The sequence below is a fragment of the Lepus europaeus genome, chromosome 8 (assembly GCF_033115175.1).
Source record: "Lepus europaeus isolate LE1 chromosome 8, mLepTim1.pri, whole genome shotgun sequence".
Taxonomy (NCBI): Eukaryota; Metazoa; Chordata; class Mammalia; order Lagomorpha; family Leporidae; genus Lepus; species Lepus europaeus.
In genome coordinates, this window is record NC_084834.1 from 102997550 (window position 1) to 103019395 (window position 21846).

At 40.9% G+C, this 21846-nt stretch overlaps 1 protein-coding gene across 1 annotated transcript in view; it reads left to right on the plus strand.

The window, feature by feature from the left end:
- The window catches only part of BTC (betacellulin), a 55210-nt gene extending 35374 nt beyond the window's left edge, over nt 1-19836 (plus strand). Inside the window, exons 3-6 of the mRNA XM_062199214.1 lie at nt 9971-10088; nt 15358-15504; nt 17819-17929; nt 19701-19836. Of these exons, the coding sequence (XP_062055198.1) occupies nt 9971-10088; nt 15358-15504; nt 17819-17927 (374 nt within the window). The 3' untranslated portion in view covers nt 17928-17929; nt 19701-19836. The remainder of the gene's footprint in view (nt 1-9970; nt 10089-15357; nt 15505-17818; nt 17930-19700) is intronic.
- Nucleotides 19837-21846: the final 2010 nt, after the last annotated feature.

Consider the following 21846-nt stretch of genomic DNA (forward strand, 5'->3'; position numbering starts at 1 on the left):
CTCTAGATTCCTGGTTTCAGTCTGCCCAGACCCAGGTGATGCATCCAATTGGGGAGTCAACCAGTGGGTGAAAAATCTCTTTCTTTCTCTGTCTCTGTCTCTCTCTCTTTCTCTCTGTCAATCTGCCTTTCAAATAAATAAGATAAATCTCTGGAACCTGGTGGTGTGGCATAGCAAGTTATGTCACTTCCTGTGATGCTGGCATGCCATATGAGCTCTGGTTCAGATTCCAGCTGCTCCACTCCTGATCTAGTTACCTGCTGATGTGCCTACAACAGCAGAAGAAGATGACCTAAGTACTTGGGCTTCTGCCACCCTTGTGGGAGAACTGGAGTTCCAGACTCCTTTCAGCCTGACAGAGCAAAAGCAGTTGCAGGCACTTGGGGAGTGAACTGATGGATGGAAGATCCTTTTCCTTCTGTCTCTTCTCTCTCTGTAACTTTGCTTTTCAAATAAATAAATAAATCTTAAAAAATAAAATAAATCTTTAAAATTATTTCAGATTTTTCTATAGAGAAGATAAAATTTTTTCTCTGAATTAAGCTTGCAAATTTAATCATATATTTGACCATTTGAGAAATATTACCTAGAGATGGGAATAGAACAGACTACAGCATGACCACAGTCCATACAATGTTGAAGAATTAAGAGATAAGCCAGAAATTCTTAATTATTTCTTTGTTTTACTAGTCTTTTCTTAGTAACCTATTAAAAACAAAACAAAAGTAAACACTCATAGAAACAGAAACAATGCAAAAAAAATCCCAAAATGGTGAAAAATAATTTATTTTAAATTGAAAATGCTAACCAAGAAGTTTGTTTCAATTTTTGTGGCAATAACAATATTATTCATATTATCATTGTGATATGACTTTTTCTTCAAATGAAGTCCTAATCTCTAAATGTTCCACTTTTAAGTTGTCATTTCTTTGTTTTTTAAGATTTATTTCATTTATTTGAAAAGCAGAGTTACAGAAAGAGAGAGGGAAAGTCAGAGAGAGACAGAGGTCTTGCATCTGCTGATTCGCTCCCTAAATGGCACCCAGCACCAGCCAGAGCTGGACCAGGTTGGGGCCAAGCTGAAGACAGGTGTCTAGAAATCCATCTGTCCTCCCACGTGGGATCCAAGTACTTGGGCCATCTTCTGTTGCTTTCTTAGCCACCTTAGCAGGGAGCAGGATCAGAAATGGAGCTGCTGGAACTTGAACCGGTGTTATATGTGATGCCAGCATTGCAGGCAGTGGCTTAACTTGCTGTACCGCAATGCTGGCCCCTAGTTTGTCAGTTTCTATCTTGAATGAAGCCTTCACTCATTCTAGTAATACTTACGAACACTTAACATATAGCAGTCCCTCTTCTAAGTATCAAGCACTTAACGATGAATGAAATGGTTGATGATGAGGTCAGAAAGAGAGGTAATAGGTAATGTCATGCAGAGTTTTGATAAGGATCTAAGACCTTTAGCTTTTACTGAGAGTCAGTTTTATAGCAGTGATCTTGCTTCTTGGTACAGCTAGATAAAAAGACAAAGGCAGAAGCAAGGGCACTAGTTAGATGTGTTGCCATGGAGATTGCTTCCAGCCTAGAGATGATGTTGTGCTTGGACTAGGGAAGTGGAAATGATGGGATAATTCTGCATGTGTTTTGAATACAGCCAATAGAATTTACAATGAATTGGATGTAGAGTAAGAGAGAAAGAAATTGAGATAATGCCAATTTTTTTTCCTAGACAAAAGAAACAATGGATATCATTTCCTGAGATAAGGACAGATCACATTTGAGGTAAAAATTAGATTCCATATGTGAAATATTAAATTTAAATGCCTGTTAGTTAAGACAGTAGGCATTGAGGAAAGATACCTGGGATTTAAGCTAAATTTGGGAATTATCATAAAGACGTGTTGAATACCAGATTTGATGAACTCACTGAGGGACTGAGTATAGAGAGAAGAGATAAGAATGCATTTAACCCAGATGCATTGCAAAATTTTAGAGTTTGAGGGAGATGAGGAAGAATCAGCAAATAAGAATAAGCAAAGGAGGAATCATAAATGTAAGAGTTCTATTGTATACATTCTTACAAAAAAAGGTCACACCAGCTTTCTTTCTGCCTATTTATCTTTGTTTACCCTCAGCCAGGAATTTTAAACACATTCAAATATACATCCACTTCAATCCTGGATTCTTGCTTTTGTTTTTGTCTTTAAAGGGACAGAAATGGTTGGCATGGCCCTTCTGGAAAAAGACATATTGATTTGGCCATATTGCTTCCACTTCCTCTACTGTCCCAAAGGATATCCCAGTAGCTCAGAAAGCATTAGGAGGGACATCTGTGAGATACCACTCCCCCTTTCACCTTTTTTTAAAGAGTTATTTATTTATTTATTTGAAAGGTAGAGGGATGGAGAGAGAAAGAGGACGAGACAAAGAGAAAGAGATCTTCTCACTACTGGTTCACTCCCCAAGTAGCCACTACAGCCAGGGTTGAGCCAGGCTGAAGCCAGGAGCCTGAAACTCCATTTGGATCTCTCACAGTGTCTGGCAGGAGCCCAGACACTGGGCTATCCTCTGCTGCTTTCTCAGGTGCATTAGCAGGGAGTTGGACCAGAAGTGGAGCAGCAGCTAGGAACGAATGCTCATATGGGATGCAGGCATGGCAGGTGGAGGTTTCATCTATGCTGCACCACAGTACCGCTTCCTTCCTCTTTCACATTTTTATTCAAAATGCCATTGTAAGGCAACTGGGAATCCTCAATTAAACTAAATTTATAAAATTTGCTTTTCTTCAAGGGCACATTCCTTTGACTCAAGGAGACAGTAGGCAAGATAAGAAGGAGAAGTAACCTAAAAAGTAGAAAACTTTCTTCCTCGCCTTTTGGCTTAAGGAGGCTGTAAAATGAAGAAATCACTGCTAGAAGATCCTTGGAAGCCAAGGAGTCACACATTAAAGCCTTTACCTCTACTTCAGAATCTAGAAGGAAACTTTCTAAGTTGCCATGGCCACTTACACTCTCTCTTCTGTGCAATGGTTCTTCCTATTTTAGGTCAGTGATCTGTGTAGGAGGAGGAATTTACTGATGTTTGTTTTCCTTCCTCTCCTTGTTCTTCATTGTGGGAATTGTTTTTCAAAATTTCACATCTCTCTATAAATCTGGTACATATATATTTAGATATTTATCCAACTAATGGGTTAGAGATACTATGAGGTTAAAACTTTTGCAACAAGTATTTTGAAAAAGCATATAATAATAATAATTGTAGTGGTTGCCTTTAGTGTTGACTTCAGAATAGAGTTTTCTGGGGTGGACATTTGACATAGTGTTTAAGATACTTCTCTGGAATGCCTGTATCTCATATTGAAGTGCTTGGATTCCAGTTCCAGGTTTGTTTCCAGTTCCAGGTTTGCTCCCAATTCCAGCTTCCTGCTAATGCAGATCCTGGGAGAGAGCGGGTGACGGCTCAAGTACTTGGGTCCCTGACACCCACACGGAAGACTCAGTTGAGTTCCCAGCTCCTTGCTTCAGCCTGGCCCAGTCCCAGCCATTGTGGGCATTTGTGAAGTGGATCAGCAGAATGGAGGTGCACTCTCTCGCTCTCTCTCTCTCTGTCTTCTTTCTGCTTTTCAAGTAAAAAGAAATGAGTTGCTGATATTAATGTCATTTATAAAAATCATTTAATGGATTTGTAATTATCACTGTCAGGAAAAATAGTGAAGATTTTACAAAATAATAGACATAATATATCCTTTCTGAAGAGTTTTAGTCACAAAGGCATCGTCACAAAACCTCTTTTTGAGAATTAGAACCATATACAAAAAGACCAAGAGACTATATTGCGTTTATTCAAAGCATCTGTCAAACTGAGGAACATTCCATATTGAAACCAAATCATTTGGGTATCTACTCTATTTCTCCAGTTTGGCTTAGCCCAACAGAATCTTTTGCATCTTGCCCACATATTCATATGACCCAAGTAGGATGACCATTTCTTGTTTAATTGCCTGTACAATCTAAGGCAGATATCCTTGTTTCTAAACCAAACTCTTAGAATCAGATTTTTACTTACAAAATCCAATAGTAACCCTAAAAATTTCTTAACGAATTGACTTCTAGAATCTTTGGAATATAGTAACCATTGTGTTCGTTTTTTGTTGTTGTTGAAATAGTCAAGGCAGCTGCTTATAAACAGAAAAGCTTCATTTAGTTCCCAGTTTTGGAAGTTCTAAGTCCAAACAGCATGATGCAGGCTTTGGCTCCGACAAGGGGCCCATGATGGATGGTGGAATATATGTGGAACAAGAGTCCCATGGTGAGCCAGGATACAGAGAGTGGTGGGCCCAAACACCAGCTTTTATTGTAACCTTTTCACCAAAATTACCTTCTGAGGACATGCCTCCAATGAACTGAGGGCCTCCCCTTAGGCTCCACCTACTAAAAGTTCCACCACCTCCAACAGTTCCATTTTGGGGGCCAAGCCTTTAACACATGGGTCTTTGGAGGTAATTTAACCATAGCATCCATGAGGAGATGATGTATGGAACCCATCCACTTAGAAGACTGTGTTGCAGCCTGGCCTTCTAGTGGGTGTAGTTTTCCAGTGAAATTTTGTGGGACTGTCTGCCCTTCAGGGGCATACTTACATTTTGGGAACATGTGGTAGAAAAAGGTAAGACAGGGCCAGCGCCATGGCTCAATAAGCTAATCCTCTGCCTGAGGCGCTGGCACACCGGGTTCTAGTCCCGGTTGGGGCGCCGGATTCTGTTCCGGTTGCCCCTCTTCCAGTACAACTCTCTGCTATGGCCCGGGAGTGCAGTGGAGGATGGCCCAAGTCCTTGGGCCCTGCACCCGCATGGGAGACCAGGAGGAAGTACCTGGCTCCTGGCTTCGGATCAGCGTGGTGTGCCGGCCGCAGTGCGCCGGCCACAGCGGCCATTGGAGGGTGAACCAACGGTAAAGGAAGACCTTTCTCTCTGTCTCTCTCTCTCTCACTGTCCACTCTGCCTGTCAAAAAAAAAAAAAAAAAAAAGGTAAAACGCGGCCAGCGCCTTGGCTCACTTGGTTAATCCTCCGCCTGCAGCACCAGCATCACAGATGGGCACTGGATTCTAGTCCCAGCTGCTCCTCTTCCAGTCCACTTCTCTGCTGTGGCCCGGGAGTGCAGTGGAGGATGGGCCAATTGCTTGGACCCTGCACCCACACGGGAGACCAGGAAGAAGCACCTGGCTCCTGGCTTTGGATGGACGCAGCGCTGGCTGTAGCGGCCATTTGGGGAGTGAACCAATGGAACAAAGACCTTTCTCTCTGTCTCTCTGTCTCTCTCACTGTCTACTCTACCTGTCCAAAAAAAAAAAAAAAGAGAGAGAGAGAGAAGAGAGAGAGAGAAGAGAAAAAAAAGAAAAAGGTAAGACAGGAGAAACAAAGGTCAATGAAGTGTCGCTACCCTCAGGACCCTAGACAAGTTTCCAGCTGCTTCGTTTTTGAAACTATACCATTTCTTCAAGAGAGAATACTTGGGACTAATCATTCTTCTGTGATAGGATTAGCTTTTTCTCCTTCTTGATAAGCATCTCTAGAAAGGAAGGGTAGTTTTTGCCCTTCCTTACCCTATATCATCACATCTCATGGTAGGTGGAAAATGCTAGGCTTCACAGTTATTCAATTGTCAGATAACAGAACCTTGATGAATTCTAGATGAAAAGCAACTGGACTTCTAGGTGCAGTTTGCAAGGGAGAATGCTGATAAGCTTTCCATTGCTGTGGGAGAGGAAGAAAAGTCCCCCTTTCCTTGTGATTTGTTTGCCTTTCAGGTTATAAATTTCCATTAGAGAAATCACCGGGCATTTTCTGCCTGGTGATGTGGAAAGGGTTTTAAATCCAAAATAATGCTGGGAATACTTAAGAATGCTTCTTTGGAAAAGGAGGGCACTCTGTGAGCAACCAAAGCAGGACTTGGCAGCAGTCCCCTGGCATGGATTTATGCTGCTTGGATGAAGCAAGGCTGATCAAAGCACTGAATCCAGCAGCTGCTGGTTAACGCGCTTTCTGGTATCACACTATGTGTGATGTTTATTAAAAGTCTGGGTGCATTTAAGCGGGTAGAGTTCCTAGAGGAATTGGTAAAGTTCAGAAAACAGAGCCAAACAGGTTATAAATTTAAGGCAGGTGTGTTTCGGGTAGCAGGGAAGTCCCTTCTGGAAGATGGAAGATGAGTTATAAAATCTTTCTGTGTCTTGAATTCATCTCCTTCCTCACATCACACCTGTCTGCATGACTCAGGTATGCCCCGGTTTTCCCAGCCCCAGGCATTTTCCTACTCTAATCCAGAGTAGTTAATTAATTTGCTAGTTAATTCATTCATTCAGTGCTTCACAGTTAGTGTATTTTTTTACACATACCATAAGAACCATCTCTGGAGGCTGACACTGTGGCACAGCAGATAGACGCTGCCTGCAGTGTTGGCATTCCATATGGGCACCAATTGGAGTCCCGGCTGTTCCACTTCCAATCCAGCTCTCTGCTATGGCCTGGGAAAGCAGCAGAAGATGGCTGAAGTCCTTGGGCCCCTGCACTCATGTGAGAGATCTGGAAGAAGCTCCTGGCTCCTGGCTCTTGGCTTTGGATCAGCTCAGCTCTGGCCATTGTGGCCATTTGTGGCTTCTTTATAACTCTGTCTTTCAAACAGATAAATAAATCTAAAAAAAAGATCTTCATCCATAAAACAATTTTCAGCTCTCCTGGCTTTGTATTTCATATGTAAACACTTTAGCCTACTGACATTTGAGTTTCTAAGTGTCATTCACAGTCATCTTTGGCTGCTGTTCTTGCTGACTCTTCCGTTGCAATGACATCTACCTGCAGTGTGTCTGACTCTGCCTTTGTCCTGACATTCTGCAAAACTCAACTGCTTGCTCATCTCCTCCTAAAATACATATTTTCCAGAAATTGTTCTTTGATCACATAAGCATTGTGATAAACAGTTTGTATTTACAGAAGATTTTTCTTAATATTGCCAAAATATTTAAAATTTTATAACCAGGGCCAGTGTTGTGGTATAGTGGGTTAAGCAGGTGCCTGCAATGCCTGCATCCCATTTGGGCACTAGTTCAGTTCCTGGCTGCTCCACTTCTGATCCAGCTCCTTGCTAATATGCCTGGGAAAGCAGCAGAAGATGCCTGGATTCCTGTACCCACATGGGAGACGTGGATGAAAATTCTAGTTCCTGGTTTTGACCTGGCTCAGCCCTTGGCCTTGAGATAATTTAGGGAGCAAACCAACAGAAAGAAGATGGCTCTCTCTCTCTCTCTGGCTTGCTCTTTCTCTCTCTGTCTCTCTTGCCCACTATTGCTTTTGCACTTGCTCTGTCTCTCCCTGCCTCTTTGTAACTCTGCCTTTCAAATAAATAAATAAATAGTTTAAAAATATTCTAGAATAAATTCATTTACTGAGGACTTCATGGTTTAAGCAACTCTGATAGGAATATGCTATATATATTATGTATATATATACATGTGCATATGTATACATATATGTATAAAGTTTGAGAGAGAGAGAGGCTGAGGCAGAAATAGACAGAGATCTCCCAAATGCCCTCAGCAGCCAGGCCTGAGCCAAGCCAAAACCAGAAGCTGAGATCACTGCCCACATTTCTCATATGAATGACAGGGGCTCAACAACTTGGCCCATCATGTGCAGCCCAGTTGTGCATTAGCAGGCAGCTGGAATCAGGAATGGAACTGAGACTTAGGCCCAGGCACTTTGATATGGGATGCAGGCATCCCAACTGTGACACCAAATGCCTACCTCTCACATATATTTGTTATTTTTTGCCTTCCAACAGCCTTTCATGGTGGATGTTATTATTTTCAGTTTGTAGGTGAAGAAACTGGGGCACAGACAGCTTGATTAACTTGCCCAGACTCATGCAGCTAATGAAAGGCAGAGCCAAAGGTTGAGCCTTGATTCCTGCCCCCAATCCAGTGTTCTTGTTCCTATTTCTAGTATACTACAACTGTTTATATGGTTACTATGGTTATTTTTAGGGGTTGATTGCGTATTTTCATTTTGAACTTGCTCTATCATGGCAATTTTACTAAACAGTGTATCCTTTATTTCTTCAATGCTTCTCAGCCAGTGGCTGTTACAGAGGCTCTGGAAATAGGAAACATTCACCTTGACTTATCAATTTATTTGTGAAAATACATAGGTATTTGACCTTGACTCACTTACCAGTTATTTCTGGACGTTTCAGTCCCATTGATTGGCATGCATGGGAGCAACTATGTGGAATGTCCCAGCAGTCAGCATGGGTGGAGATCAAGTTGATGACCAAAACCAGGTCGGCCAGTTTCTTACCAACATTCTGCCACCTGCTAGAACTCTGCACAATGACTCTTTGTATCCAAAGCTTCCACATCTGTGAATTTAACCAAACATAGATAAGAAACATTTGGAAAAAAATTTATATCTGTACAAAACATCATTGTCATTGTTCTCTAAACAGTATAATACACCATCTATTGACATAGCATATAGATGACATAGCATATACATTGTGTTAACTACTATAAGTAACCTAGAGATGATTTAAACTATATGGCAGCATGAACAGAGGTTATATGCTAATACTGCACCATTTTGTACAAGAGGCTTGAGCCTGCAGAGGTTTTGGTATGCTCAGAGATCTGGGAGCCAATCCCCTTTGGACACTGGTGGACAACTGTCTCATAGTCTCATAGGAATTTACAGTTTAGACAGCATTCGAAGTCCTCTCTTTGTGGCCCTGGTAAATAAATACACCCATTTTATGGTACTATTTGAGACGTTTAATGGCCCCTGCCGTTAATGAAAGATTTCTTAAATGTCATTTGGATGCCATTGCTAGACCCAAGCTCATGCGAATGACCTTTCCGAAGTGAACAGTGTGGTCTTTGTGGTTCCACCGGTGTGTGAGTCCTGCAGGCGGTGAGCTATACCATGAATGAATGAAGTCTGACCCTTGGTTAGTTGTTTTTTCTGGATATGAACACTACTTCAATTATGAATCAGCAGCTGAAATGGCTAGTTAGTATTTCTGTAACATTCCCCTCCACAATAATTATTCACTGAAATTTTTACATGTGTGTGCTGGGGAAATTGTTCCATATTATTTATCTTCAGTTTAAAAACGTAGGCAGTCAAGGCTCTAAAAAGGTAAAGCAAGGAAGTCCCCTTGGAACTAAAATCGAGAAATGAAGCTCTAGCGTTTTCCTTCAGTGGACGGCATGAGCTCCCCGAGGCAGGCATGATACTTTTGCTGCAACAGACTGAGAGTAGGCGACAGCTATGTGCTTGACAGCGAGGGTGACAGAGTACCAGCATGTTGCAGTCAAGAGCATGGTTTCTGGGGACAAGATTGAGATCCAGCTCTGCCCTTCCTAGCCATGTGATCTGGAAAGGTGACAGCCTCTATGTGTTGTGCTTTGCTGATTATGTAGAATGATGCTCACCCTGCAAGTCTACTAGGAGCACTGAGATAATACATGAGAAGCAAATAGACCACCACCTGGTTGAAGCATCTGTGTTTAAGCCGAAAAATAACAACAAAATCACCAACCTACCGTCTGAGACCTCTTTTCTGTAAGAATAGCTCTGCTAACTTGCAAAGAATGCAGGCTTTTTCTCTAATATCTACATTTCACTCTGCAAATGACATCAACATTTCTGAAAGGTAGATTGGACATAAATGTTACTTAAAATGTGAAACCGCTCAAGTCCTAATACCCAATTTCTATAGTTATTTTGGGAGCTACCAAAATCTGACCTTTATCCTTGTGTGGAGAGAAGCAGAAATGAAATTTTATTCTTCTCCAGGGGTAAAAAAAAAAAAAAAAAAAAAAAAGCAACAACAACAACAAAACTGGTCTTGATATAAGAATATGATTTGATTTACCAGTAAAATGGGTTGATTTATTGGCATTTCTCTCATTTTCCAGCTACCACTGTGCAGCCTAAGCGGAAAGGACATTTTTCTCGGTGTCCCAAGCAATATAAGCATTACTGTATCAAAGGGAGATGTCGCTTCGTGGTGGCCGAGCAGACCCCCTCATGCATGTAAGTGTGTGTCCTGAGCCAGCAGTCAAAGGAGTGCAGAGCGGTATCTGCCCAGGGCTTGGCAGGACTGGAAAGTCTGAGCTAACTGTGCCATCTGTCCGGACACGGTTCCGCCTGGTCCTGCCCCCAGCCGCTCATTTAGGGGCCCTCTCGGCAGCTCCTTATGGAGAATCTGACGCACACTTTCCTCCTGAAATATGAGTGTGTGCAAGTTCAGAGCCACTTCAGGCTGGGCAGTGTCCTGTGCTTCCTTATGCAAGCAAAGCTGATTCTGTCCGTTGTTGAAGATGCTTTTCAGCTCAAATATTCTCCAGAGTTGTTCGGATGGAAACAATTCTTCTGCTCCGTGTTACGTGGTTTGCAGTCATGTGAAAATGAAGGAGATCCTGCCAAATTAAAAGCTACTTTTGCAGGTGGCAGTTCAGTGCAAAGGAGTCAGTTCTACTTTTAATAATAATTAGCAAAGCTGGTTTAGCATGGTAGTGAATTGGGAGAAAAATCTCTCTTCCCAACTGTTTGTTACTTAACAGTCCAAGTTCTTCTCAGGCACGCATAATTCTATTTTGCATCTTTTTAAAAGTCACTTTAAAAAAAATATGGTCCTGTAAAGTACTCTCTGGGACCTTTTTTTTTTTTTTTTTCGAGAAGTGAGGTGATTCTTTCCAACTTTGAACTAAAATTCACAGAATGCATAATTTTTTTTCCATAAGTATCTCAGAACAGGGATTCTAAATCCTAATTTTTTGGAAACATTAAGGGGCATAGATTTCTTCAAAAATTACAGCTAAGTTTAATTTTAAAAATAAAAATGCATTGATAAAAATTAGAGATAAGGATTGCAAATATAAGAAAACATGAAAAGGGATGTATGTGTATGTGTTATGGAGTGTAAATATGATCTTTTAAAATTTCATTTGATTTTTCATTGGCCTGGGAGCATTTTTGAGTTCAAATATCAATGCCCTTAAATTTAACCCAGCACATTTTCTACCTCCTTCCTTTGTCTTCAGATTTTTTGTTCTCTAATACTGCTGCCTTCTAAAATGAATGCCACATTGATAATCTACTCCCTGAGATCAATCCACTGCTTATCCCCTTGAGTTTGAGCTTAGAACTCATTTCCTTGTCCTCCAGATCTCCTCTGATCTTGGCTTAACTTTCCAGCAAAGTTGTTCACCATACTCCCAAGTGTTTCCTAAATCCTACATTCTTTTCTATGATTTATTTATTTATTTTTTAAGATTTTTTTATTTATTTGAAAGGCAGAGTTAGAGAGAGAGAGAGAGAGAGAGAGAGAGAGAGAGAGAGAGAGAGAAAGGCTGCTTCACTCCCCAAATGGTCACAATGATTGGAGCTCGGCTGGTCTGAAGCCAGGAAACAGGAGGCTCATCTGGGTCTCCCACATAGGGGCAGGGGCCCAAGCATTTAGTAGTTTGCTGCTGCCTTCCCAGGCTTGTTAGCCAGAGCTGGATCAGAGGTGGAACAGCTGGGACTCCAACCGGCACCCACAGGGGATGGTGGTACCGGAGGTGGTGGCTCAAGCTGCTACACCGCAATGCCCCATCCTCCCATGGCTTGTTCTATAAACTCTTCTCGTTGCCTGGAAAGCAAACTTTTCCTGACAGCTTAAGGTGCAACTCAAATGTCAGGTTCTCTGGACCCCTTCACATGCCCAGGTCTAAGCTGGATATCCTTCTTCTGCAGTGTAGTCACGCTTAATGAGAACGGTATTCCAGTGGAAAATAGCTGTTGGTTTCCTTGACTGTGAGCTTCTAGGGGAAGGGTGGCGGCTTATTCACGTTGATGTATCGGTTGTAACCTCAGTGCCTAGAATTCACTAGGGGTGCAAGAAGTGACTGATGAATGAATAAGTGCTTCTCTCAAAGTCCATCTAATGCTTTTTGCTGAATTCAAAACTGAGTCCTTAATCTGAGCCAGGAACACCATCTTTGTGGGGGAATCCTTTAGCATCAATGGGAGACAGAAGAGTTCTAAGGTTAGTGCTTAGATTTTGGAGTCAGATGGACCTAAAATAAGATTTTGTTTCCACCAATGATAAGCAGTATTAACAGTGAGTCCATTACCTATCCTGAGCCTCAGTTTTAACACCTTCTATTCACCTGTTGAAGATTCAGTCAAACAATAAAGGCAGAACTGCTTATTGTGGTACCCAGCACAGAGTAAGAGTTCCCTAATTGTACCACTGAGGAGAGCGGTAGATATTCAACCTAGGCCTAACCTCCTGGGTGACTTGGTGTAGCATGGATTCAGGCAAATCTGTCTCAGCATTGGTGACAAAGTCATCTTGGGAAGCCAGAAATACCTCCCTTGCTTGGGCTCATCAGAGTTTGTAGACTCCTGTTTGTATATGAAAAACCAAAATGTGTTTCTGCTAATTCAAATCCCTGTTGGTCTTCTCAGTGTTTCACTTGGAGTTAGGATAATTTGTTTCCACACACACAATTTTTGTTTAACACAAATTATTTACATGCAATTTAGGGTATGGAATTTGGGAGTCACAAAGCCTGTGTTTGAATCTTAGCCCCATTCACTTAATTTCTCTGTACGTCAGTTTCTTCATCTGTAAAATGGGGTTAGTTTACTATCTACCTTGAAGGTTGACACACTGCTTGAGGTAATATTTACAAGTCTCTCAGGGATAATTTCAGTACAATAACCCCAAAATCTGACTTTGCAGTCCCTCGAGAGTCAGGGTCATCTTTAAAAATTATTTTTTGATTTTCAATTTTATCTTATTTAAATCCATTATCATCTTATATAAAAACCCATATATCCAATTATTCACCATTAAATAAACACTATGATCTTGGTCCCATTGCCTCTTCCTCTCCCAAACAGGAGTCACACTTGTTGAGCATAGCCATCAGCTGATATGTGATGGTTTGCTGAAGAGTGAAATTACATGAGAGCCACGGTAACCAGCTTGGTTAAGGTTTGACCGTCCAGCATGGCTTCATTGAGTTACAGCTTACAAGAAGTACTGCTTGCTGAGAAATTCAATTAAACCATGGTCAAGCCACTGAACCCAGGGCTTATAATTAGGAAAACATTCCGAAAGAACAGCCAGTAATTGCTGTGCATTTTATGGGCAAAACTGTTGTTTAAAAATACCATCCCCCTAGTCAATTTGTTAGAGGAATATTTAAGCCAATTGGATGAGACTATATTTGTAAGATTTAATTATGACCTTGAAAAACCTTTTTAGAAAATCTCTCCTCACACATGTACAACGAGGGGTGATTCCCCTATGCCCTGCAATAATTTCAATACTATGTCCAACAGATTTTTGTATTTCAAGATATTTCTAAACTTGCTTTCTTTTATTTTGACCTTGGAATGAGGATAACTAGCTATCTTGTAGAAAGCAATTTTCTCATTCCTGCTGTGGTCTTTTTGGAATAGCTGGCATTAGGTGTTTTTTCTATTTTGCTTGTGTTGCACCTCACTTTTCAATTGATGGTTGTTACTGAGCTTGTTTTTGTTTGTTTCTTGAAGCATTGTGTCAGCTACCATATTGGTGTTAAGGGATCGCCTAACTTGAGGAATACAGGGTTTGTGGGAATTAACTGCCCAGGCTCTTGTCAAGTATAAGCTATAGAGCAGCCTGGTAATAAATCTTTCCTTAAAAAAAAAAGTTTGCTCAGAAATCTTTTCAAAGAGCAGAATTTAATCTTTCTGATATTTAAATTATTATGCATATGACTAATATCTCTTCATGTTTTAAATGCATTTGAAGAGAATAAGGGGAAATATTTCTTTTGTTAAAAAATTTCCATTTTGACCTCTGCTAGGCACTTTAAATGCTTATTCATTTTAATGGAAAGGGAGAGAGAGAAGAGAGAGTGGGTAGGAAGAGGAACAGAGACCAACAGAGATCTTCCCTCTGCTGCTTCCTAACTGCCTACAAAACCCAGGGCTGGCCCAGGCCAAAGCCAGGAGCCCATCTGGGTTACCCACAGGAGTGTCAGGGAACCAAGTATTTGAGAAAGTGCCTGCTGCGTCCCAGCATGCACAATAACAGGAGGCTGGAACTGGAAGTGGACTAGGGACTCGAACCTAGGCACTCCAATATGGGATGTTGGCTTCCCAAATGACATTTTAAATCCTGTGCCAACCATCCACCCTGGAAAATACTTACTAATGCAACAGCACTGTGGTTACATAATTTTGGTTAAAATATCAGACAAACTCTTTACATAGCTTTTAAGCTTCTGACACAATTCTGAGAATTCTAAGGGTAGTTTCCAAATCACTGAGCCTTTGGCTTGCTGACTGTTGCTGCCCCAAAGCCCCAGCTTGGTCAAATGGGTCCAAATCTCTCACCTCAGGCTTGGGGAATCTGCTGAGTTGAGTTGCAGTCTGAGATTATACTGACAGGCATCTGAGAGAAGGAGGAAAATGATAGCTCCACCTAGAAACTAGCTTGTTAATTTCTGGCTTCTCCACTTTAAGAGAGCCAAGGATACAAGGCCATTAGCAGGATAGAAGAGGGAATGGGGAACAGATTTGACAATGTAGGCTTAAAGAATCAGATAAAGGGCCTGGATTGGATAGCACCTGTCGTGTTTTAGAGAAGGAGAGGAGAGGGGAGGAGAGGGGAGGGGAGGGGAGGAGAAGAGAGGGGAGGAGAGGAGAAGGGAGGGGAGGAGAGGGAAAGGGAGGGGGAGAGGAGGGGAGGGGAGGAGAGGAGAGGCGAGGGGAGGGGAGGAGAGGGGAAGGGAGGGCAGAGGTGCATGTGGAGGAAAGAGGGGAGAATCTGTAGAAATGACGTTTATGAAACTTTCTATGTGTTGGACATTGGGTTATGAACCTTCATATACATTAACGTGTTTGATCAAATAAAATCATGTAATTTAAAAGTAATTTATGTAATAGAGCTTGAGTACACTAAAACTTCCCGCTGCCCTATGATGAAATGGAAATTCTTACTGGGAATGTTATGGAAGGAGTTTATCAACCTCTCCACTTCAAACTCAGAATCTAAAATTTCAAAATAAATGTTAGCAAATTGTCATTATGCTTGCTTATTTATAGTCGACATGTTAATAATGTCCAAGTGATGACAGGTTTTCAGCACAGCAAAGAAAGTGAAATCATTTGTGAACACAGGGGTGAATTTTTTTTTTCCTTAAAGGAATGGTGTTCTTTATTAAGTAATGAAAAAGTAGTAATTTTCTCAAAAAGAAGCAGCTTCTTAAAAGTCTTTCATTCTTTATTGTGTTTCCCTCCTGTTGTTTCACGTTTACAGCTGTGATGAAGGCTACACAGGGGCAAGATGTGAGAGGGTTGACTTGTTTTACCTCAGAGGGGATAGAAGACAGATCTTGGTGATCTGTTTGATAGCAGTAATGATCATTTTCATCATTTTGGTCATTGGTGTCTGCACATGCTGTCAGTAAGTATTTTTAAATTTAATTTTAAATAAGCCTGACTTCTTATCCGCTATTTTTACTTTCTTCTTTTCTTCCTTCCGCTCTCCTTCCTTCCTACCTTTTATTTTCTTTTTGGCTTTGGTTTAAATATATCTACTTCTTGAAGTGCACCATCACTGATGTTAAGATATTTATGTATAATAAAACACACAACACATGATTTTATTATTTTACTAAACACAATTATGAAGATATGAAGCAAAATATGTATAACTTATAACTGATAAATCATTTAGTCCTAAACTCAGCTATGTTTAGTGTTTGTTAGTATGCTAAATAAGACTTTTATTTTTTCAAACTATACCATACACAATAACATTAACAGCTAGAAACCAACAAAAGCATTTTTCTTGGTCACTTTAAAATAATGAATTTTATGCACAAATAATGATTATACAAATAATGATTTTCCTGTATTTATGAATGAAGAAACACCTTGTTTTTCTCTGAGGTAGAGTGACTTCAAACAATTCTTCATAGCTTATTTTGGAAATCTACCATTTTTTATCAGCAAGGCTAACAGTGTATTCAAAAGATCCTTTATCATGGTACTATACTTTTCGCTTGTGAAGTTGAACCAGCTTCCTAAACTCTTGCATCTGTGTGAGGCTTTCAGAAGGCTCATGGAGAACGCATATGATGACAAGACTACTCCATCCACGTCTGTACTATGGTCCACACTGATGGAAGCTGTCTCTCATGATTCTTTTTGCCACAATGTTCTTGGGGGAAAAAAAAGAAAGAAACAGTAGCATAGAGGGAATCTTTGACTTTGTCATTATACACCTTTGAGAACTTGAGCTTATTTCTTAACAGCTTTGAGCCTTACTTTTATTTTTGGTAAAATGAGAATATTAAGCCAGATAATCTGTAATCTTCCTTTTAGATATAAAATTAAGAGATATTTTTTATTTTACCTACTTCATGGTGGGAAGGGATGCTTTTTGAGAAAATTTTTTTTTTTTTTTTTTGACAGGCAGAGTGGACAGTGAGAGAGAGACTTCCTTTTTGCCGTTGGTTCACCCTCCAGTGGCCGCCGCGGCCGGTGCGCTGCGGCCGGCGCACCACGCAGATCCGATGGCAGGAGCCAGGTGCTTCTCCTGGTCTCCCATGGGGTGCAGGGCCCAAGCACTTGGGCCATCCTCCACTGCACTCCCTGCCCACAGCAGAGAGCTGGCCTGGAAGAGGGGCAACCGGGACAGAATCCGGCACCCCGACCGGGACTAGAACCCAGTGTGCCGGCGCTGCAAGGCAGAGGATTAGCCTAGTGAGCTGCGGCGCCGGCCTGAAAATTTCATTATTAATTAGTACTATCCAATGAAACTCTTTTTCCTGACATAGGGTGGGCTTATGTTGACTGTTTTTTTTTCTTTTTTTAAGATCTATTCATTTATTTGAAAGTTAGAGTTACACAGAGAGAGAAAGAGAGTCAGAAAGAGACAGAGTTCTTCCATCCACTGGTTCACTCCCCAATTAGGCACAATGACTGGAGTTGCGCTGATCTGAAGCCAGCAGCCAGGAGCTTCCTCCAGGTCTCCCAGCGGGATGCAGGGGCCCAAGGACTTGGGACATCTTCCACTGCTTTCCCAGGCCATGGCAGAGAGCTAGATCGGAAATGGAGCAGCCAGGACTAGAACTGGTGTCCATATGTGATGCCGGTGCTGCCGGCAGCGGCTTTACCTGCTATGCCACAGCGCTGGCCCCAGGGATGTTTCTAGTACCAGGTTTGGGCGAAAATCATTTGGGCAGGACTGTGAAGTGGCCTCTTTGGTTATACTAATGTTGAACTACTCTTTAAGAAAACTACACTGCAGTCCAGAATATTTAACACGTTTCTTAATCAGTGTATCTAGAAGCTTAATTGATATATGCAGAAGCTATCAACACTCTTTTGGTTTTCTTCTGCATGTTTTCAATTTGTACTATTTCTTGTTTACACATGAGATAGTATATGATGTTCATCAGTATATTTTGTAATCTCTTGGCCTGAACATGTTCTTGTGCTAACTAAGCTCCATAAAATATTAGGTTCTATGTCTTTTCCATTAGATAACTATGTACAGATCATCATATATATGCTACACACACTATTGTCTATTGGAGCTTTCATTTGAGCCCAGAGAAAGAGATGGGTTAATAGAGAACCTAAAATGTTCAAGAAAAGAACCTATATATTTTTAGCATTGCAGAAACGAGATCGTAGGCTCTCTGACAAATAAGTTTATATTCCTGTGAACTAACAGGCCCACACTAATTTCTAACATGTTATTTTCTAAGTCCTCTCCGGAAACATCGTAAAAGAAGGAAGAAGGAAGAGGAAATGGAAACTCTGGGTAAAGATATAACTCCTGTAAATGAAGATATTGAAGAAACTAATATTACTTAGTGGTAAGTGCGTTGAACTTGGTAAGTGAGAAACTATTTAAATGACCTGTAAGTGGCAAGATGGGGCTTATTTTAACAGGTCATTGTTTGGAATTTGATTATGTTTAAAAACACTTAAAATAAATTGATAGTTTTTCATACCATCTCTGGCCACTAAAAAACTTTCTGTTACTTTTCTTCTCATATTACCACAGAAACAGGCACTTAATTTGCATGGTGGTGGTGGTGGCTATTTTATATTCTGCTCTACCTCATTTTGGGGCATACAGAAGAAATATTTTAATTTTAGAATGTCACATTGAAAGGAAATAGCATGGATCCAAGTGCAGACTGTGATGCTTAGTGAAATAAGCTGCTCGCCAAAAGACAAATATCACATTTTCTCTGGTTTGTGGTAGCCCAATAGAGTACAAAAAACTGCAATGTATGTGAATGAAATTGACATTTTGTGATTTGACTATTGTTTATAGTTCTTGTCTATACTACTGAGTATCAGTGATTTTTCTACTTGCTACTTGTTGAATTCTTTATTTAGCAGAGTATTAAGCTTGTGATTATAAAGTAAATTTAAAGTATGTCATTGCAAAAATTGACAGAAAAAAAGAAAGGAAAGTGAAGGGAGGGTAGTAGCAGGGGAAGGAGGGAGGATAATAAGAGAAGTATCATTATCTTCTTAAAACTGTACATTTGAGATATGTTCCCTTTATATAAACAAAATAAAATTAAAAAAAAACAAAGGAAATATCACTAGCAGGTCTTAATAATAGATACATTTATTGAGCATTTACCATATGTCAAGCACTGTCATAAGCTCTTCAAATGTTATACCAGTTAGAATCCCAGTAGGGATCAAAAATGCTCTTGAATAATCCAATAGATTTTGATGAAGGGACTGTGACATTGAGGGTTAAGGGAACCCACAGGACTGCTGAGGCTCCTTGAGTCAGGCAGTGGTAAGGAGCTGCCATTCCTTTACCAGCAAAGGCTGGAGCTAGTGTTACTTAGCACTCAGAGGCATGCTGGAAGACAGCCCCAGACAGGAATTGTAATTGTGGCCACTGTGGGAATCTAAACAAGATGGAGAGGAGATAGGCAAGAAGTATCCAAGCTTTCCTCCTGCCTTCAGAGTTTCAGCAGGTGCCTCCTACTAGCTGAAGCCCACCAGAGCCTGAGAGCCATGGAGCTCTGGGGATGGACTCAGTAGCAATTGGCCCCTGGAGACAGGGCAGGACAGGGAAAAGCGGCAAAGGGAGCCATGGTGCATAATTAGCATAGCTAAGCAGGATACTTTGGGTTCTAGGAACCTCAAAGACAACTCAACTGGCTAAAAATTAGGGTGATGGATTAATTCACCTGAATGGCAGTCAGAGGGAAGGTAAGTTTCACACTTGGTTGAACCAGAGACACACACTGAAGGAAACATGATTTCTCTGTCTTGCTCGATGCTCAAAGCATTGTCTTCATTCTTGCCTGGGTCCTGCTGGGTTAAAGCAGAGGCCAGTAGCAAGTGGGGCCACATGCTTCCCCACATAGTAGGAGAGAGCAGTGACTTTACCATAGCTCTCACAGCTATAAAAGAACCTCCTCGCCAAGAAAACCCCAGAAATTTCCTGGGGGATGGTAAATGCTGTTGAGAGCTTTTAATGTCCTCCTAACTTATTACCCGGATGACAATGAATTGAAAATAAAAGTGCTGGTTCTGGGTATTTTTTTGTTATCCTTTGTGCATAGCACATTTCCTTGAATGTCACTTGTGTTTTCTCCATTCTTACAGCCTATGAAGTTTCCTCCAGGCTGATGGCGAAGCTGCAAAGGCCTTGCTTAATTGAAAATGGACAGAACATGTCTCAGGAAAACAGCTAGTAGAAAGGGATTTTAAATAATATATTTACTTTTTATTTGTAACTTTAGTTTGTGTTATTTGTTACTGTTTTTTAATAATAAAAATAATATTATTATTGTATAGTAATTGAGAAAAAAGTACCTGGTTAGGTAGCAATAGTAATAAGGAAAATTTCAATGCACTTCCACTTTGATCACCAGGATTCCTAGTCAGGCAAATTGAGGAGGGGGGAAGAATATACTTTTTAAAAAAATTTTTTTTGACAGGCAGAGTTAGACAGTGAGAGAGAAAGAGAGAGAGACAGAGAGAAAGGTCTTCCTTTTTCATTGGTTCACCCCCCAAATGGCTGCTATGGCCAGCGTGCTGCGCCCATTCGAAGCCAGGAGCCAGGTGCTTTTTCCTGGTCTTCTGTGTGGGTGCAGGGCCCAAGCACTTGGGCCATCCTCCACTGCCTTCCCAGGCCACAGCAGAGAGCTGGACTGGAAGAGGAGCTACCGGGACAGAATCCAGTGCCCCAACTGGGACTAGAACCCAGGGTGCTGGTTCTACAGGTGGAGGATTAGCCAAGTAAGCCGAGGCGCCAGGCAAGAACATACATCTTAAAATATGAATTAAGAATGGAGTTACCACTTATCAAACACTTAGTGTATGCTCAGAGTTTATAATCTATTATTTCACATACACTATTTCATTTCATCCTCTCTTTAAACTCTGAGATACATATGGTGGTCTTCATTTCTCAGATATGACAACAACCCCAAAGGAGTTAAATATCAAATTCAGATTTAGACAGTTAAGAATTGATGGAACTGGTATTGGAACCAAGATTTACCCAAATTCGAAGTTCGAGCTCATAACCATCATTTCTGTTAATCTGGGTTGGCACAACTTAACCCAATCATACAGCCCATGATTTTGTACTAAACTGTGCTTTGCTATGATTCTGAGATGACTAGGCCATTTCCCCGCAGAAAAACAGACCTGCAGAATCTGGCCTTTATTGATGTTTGCATCATGCTTTCTGTAGAGTTGACTTTTAATGTTTCTTCGTTTCTTTATAAATTCTCCGTGACTTGAATAAATTCGCACATTTTTAAAGCAAACAGATTTGCCCCATAGCCATGGTAATGAATAGAGATGGAGAAGTAAATGCCTCTGGTCCTTTAAGCCCCAAGTCAGAGTTTACACTCAGTAGAGTGCAAGTAACAGCACTGGAAGAGTCTATGTATGTCAGTGATGGCACCAGAGGGCCCAGGCAGAGGCCAGCTGGAACCACATCCTCACTTTGTTCTTCTAGACAACAGCATGTGCATCACCCTCAGGTGAATGTTGGGGCAGTGAAACCATGACCATAGCATGTGTTACTTGGGACCAGCTTTCCAAGTATGCCTTCAAATTCATGGCATATTTGCTAAAGACTGCTTTAAACCTAAAAGAGTGAAATCTGTGTTTTGCCGATATATCTTTCTACACTGATTACATGAACTGCTTCCAAAAACTAGTGGAAGATCTTCCCAAATTGCTGTACTTTGTTTCTGTCAGCCAAGCTGCTTCTTTTGCAGAATCTTTGTGACTCAACTCTGCCATGGAAACTCCATGGCCCAAGCGAAGCAGAGAATTCAGACAAAGCTGAACTTGTGTACCCTCTTCTAGTATGCATGGTGTTTTGAATGAGGCTGGCAGTGTGGTTACATAGAATATAGAAGTAGCTCAACTATCAGAAAGAGCTCAAATAACTGATAATTTTCAAGGTCTATTTTTTTTTCTCCTGGCTTAATGGTCAACCCTGAAGCAAAATTATATCCAGCTGGTTGATGTTGTATATGCTTGATTTTCAAAAGTCTCTTTAGGGTTCATTCATCAGTCTTCTTTGATACTAAAAGAGTTTGACACACAAATACCCATTAGAGCATTTAAAAATAGAAAACAATGCCATAAATTCCTCTTTACCTGACTGATGTTGGTTGACAAATGGAATCTCTCAAGCCAGTTCAGGCTTGGGAATTTTGTTTTCATCCAGGAAAGGTAATGGTTTTCCTTGAAATTCTAAAACCAATAAAGAATTTCAAGTATTTTT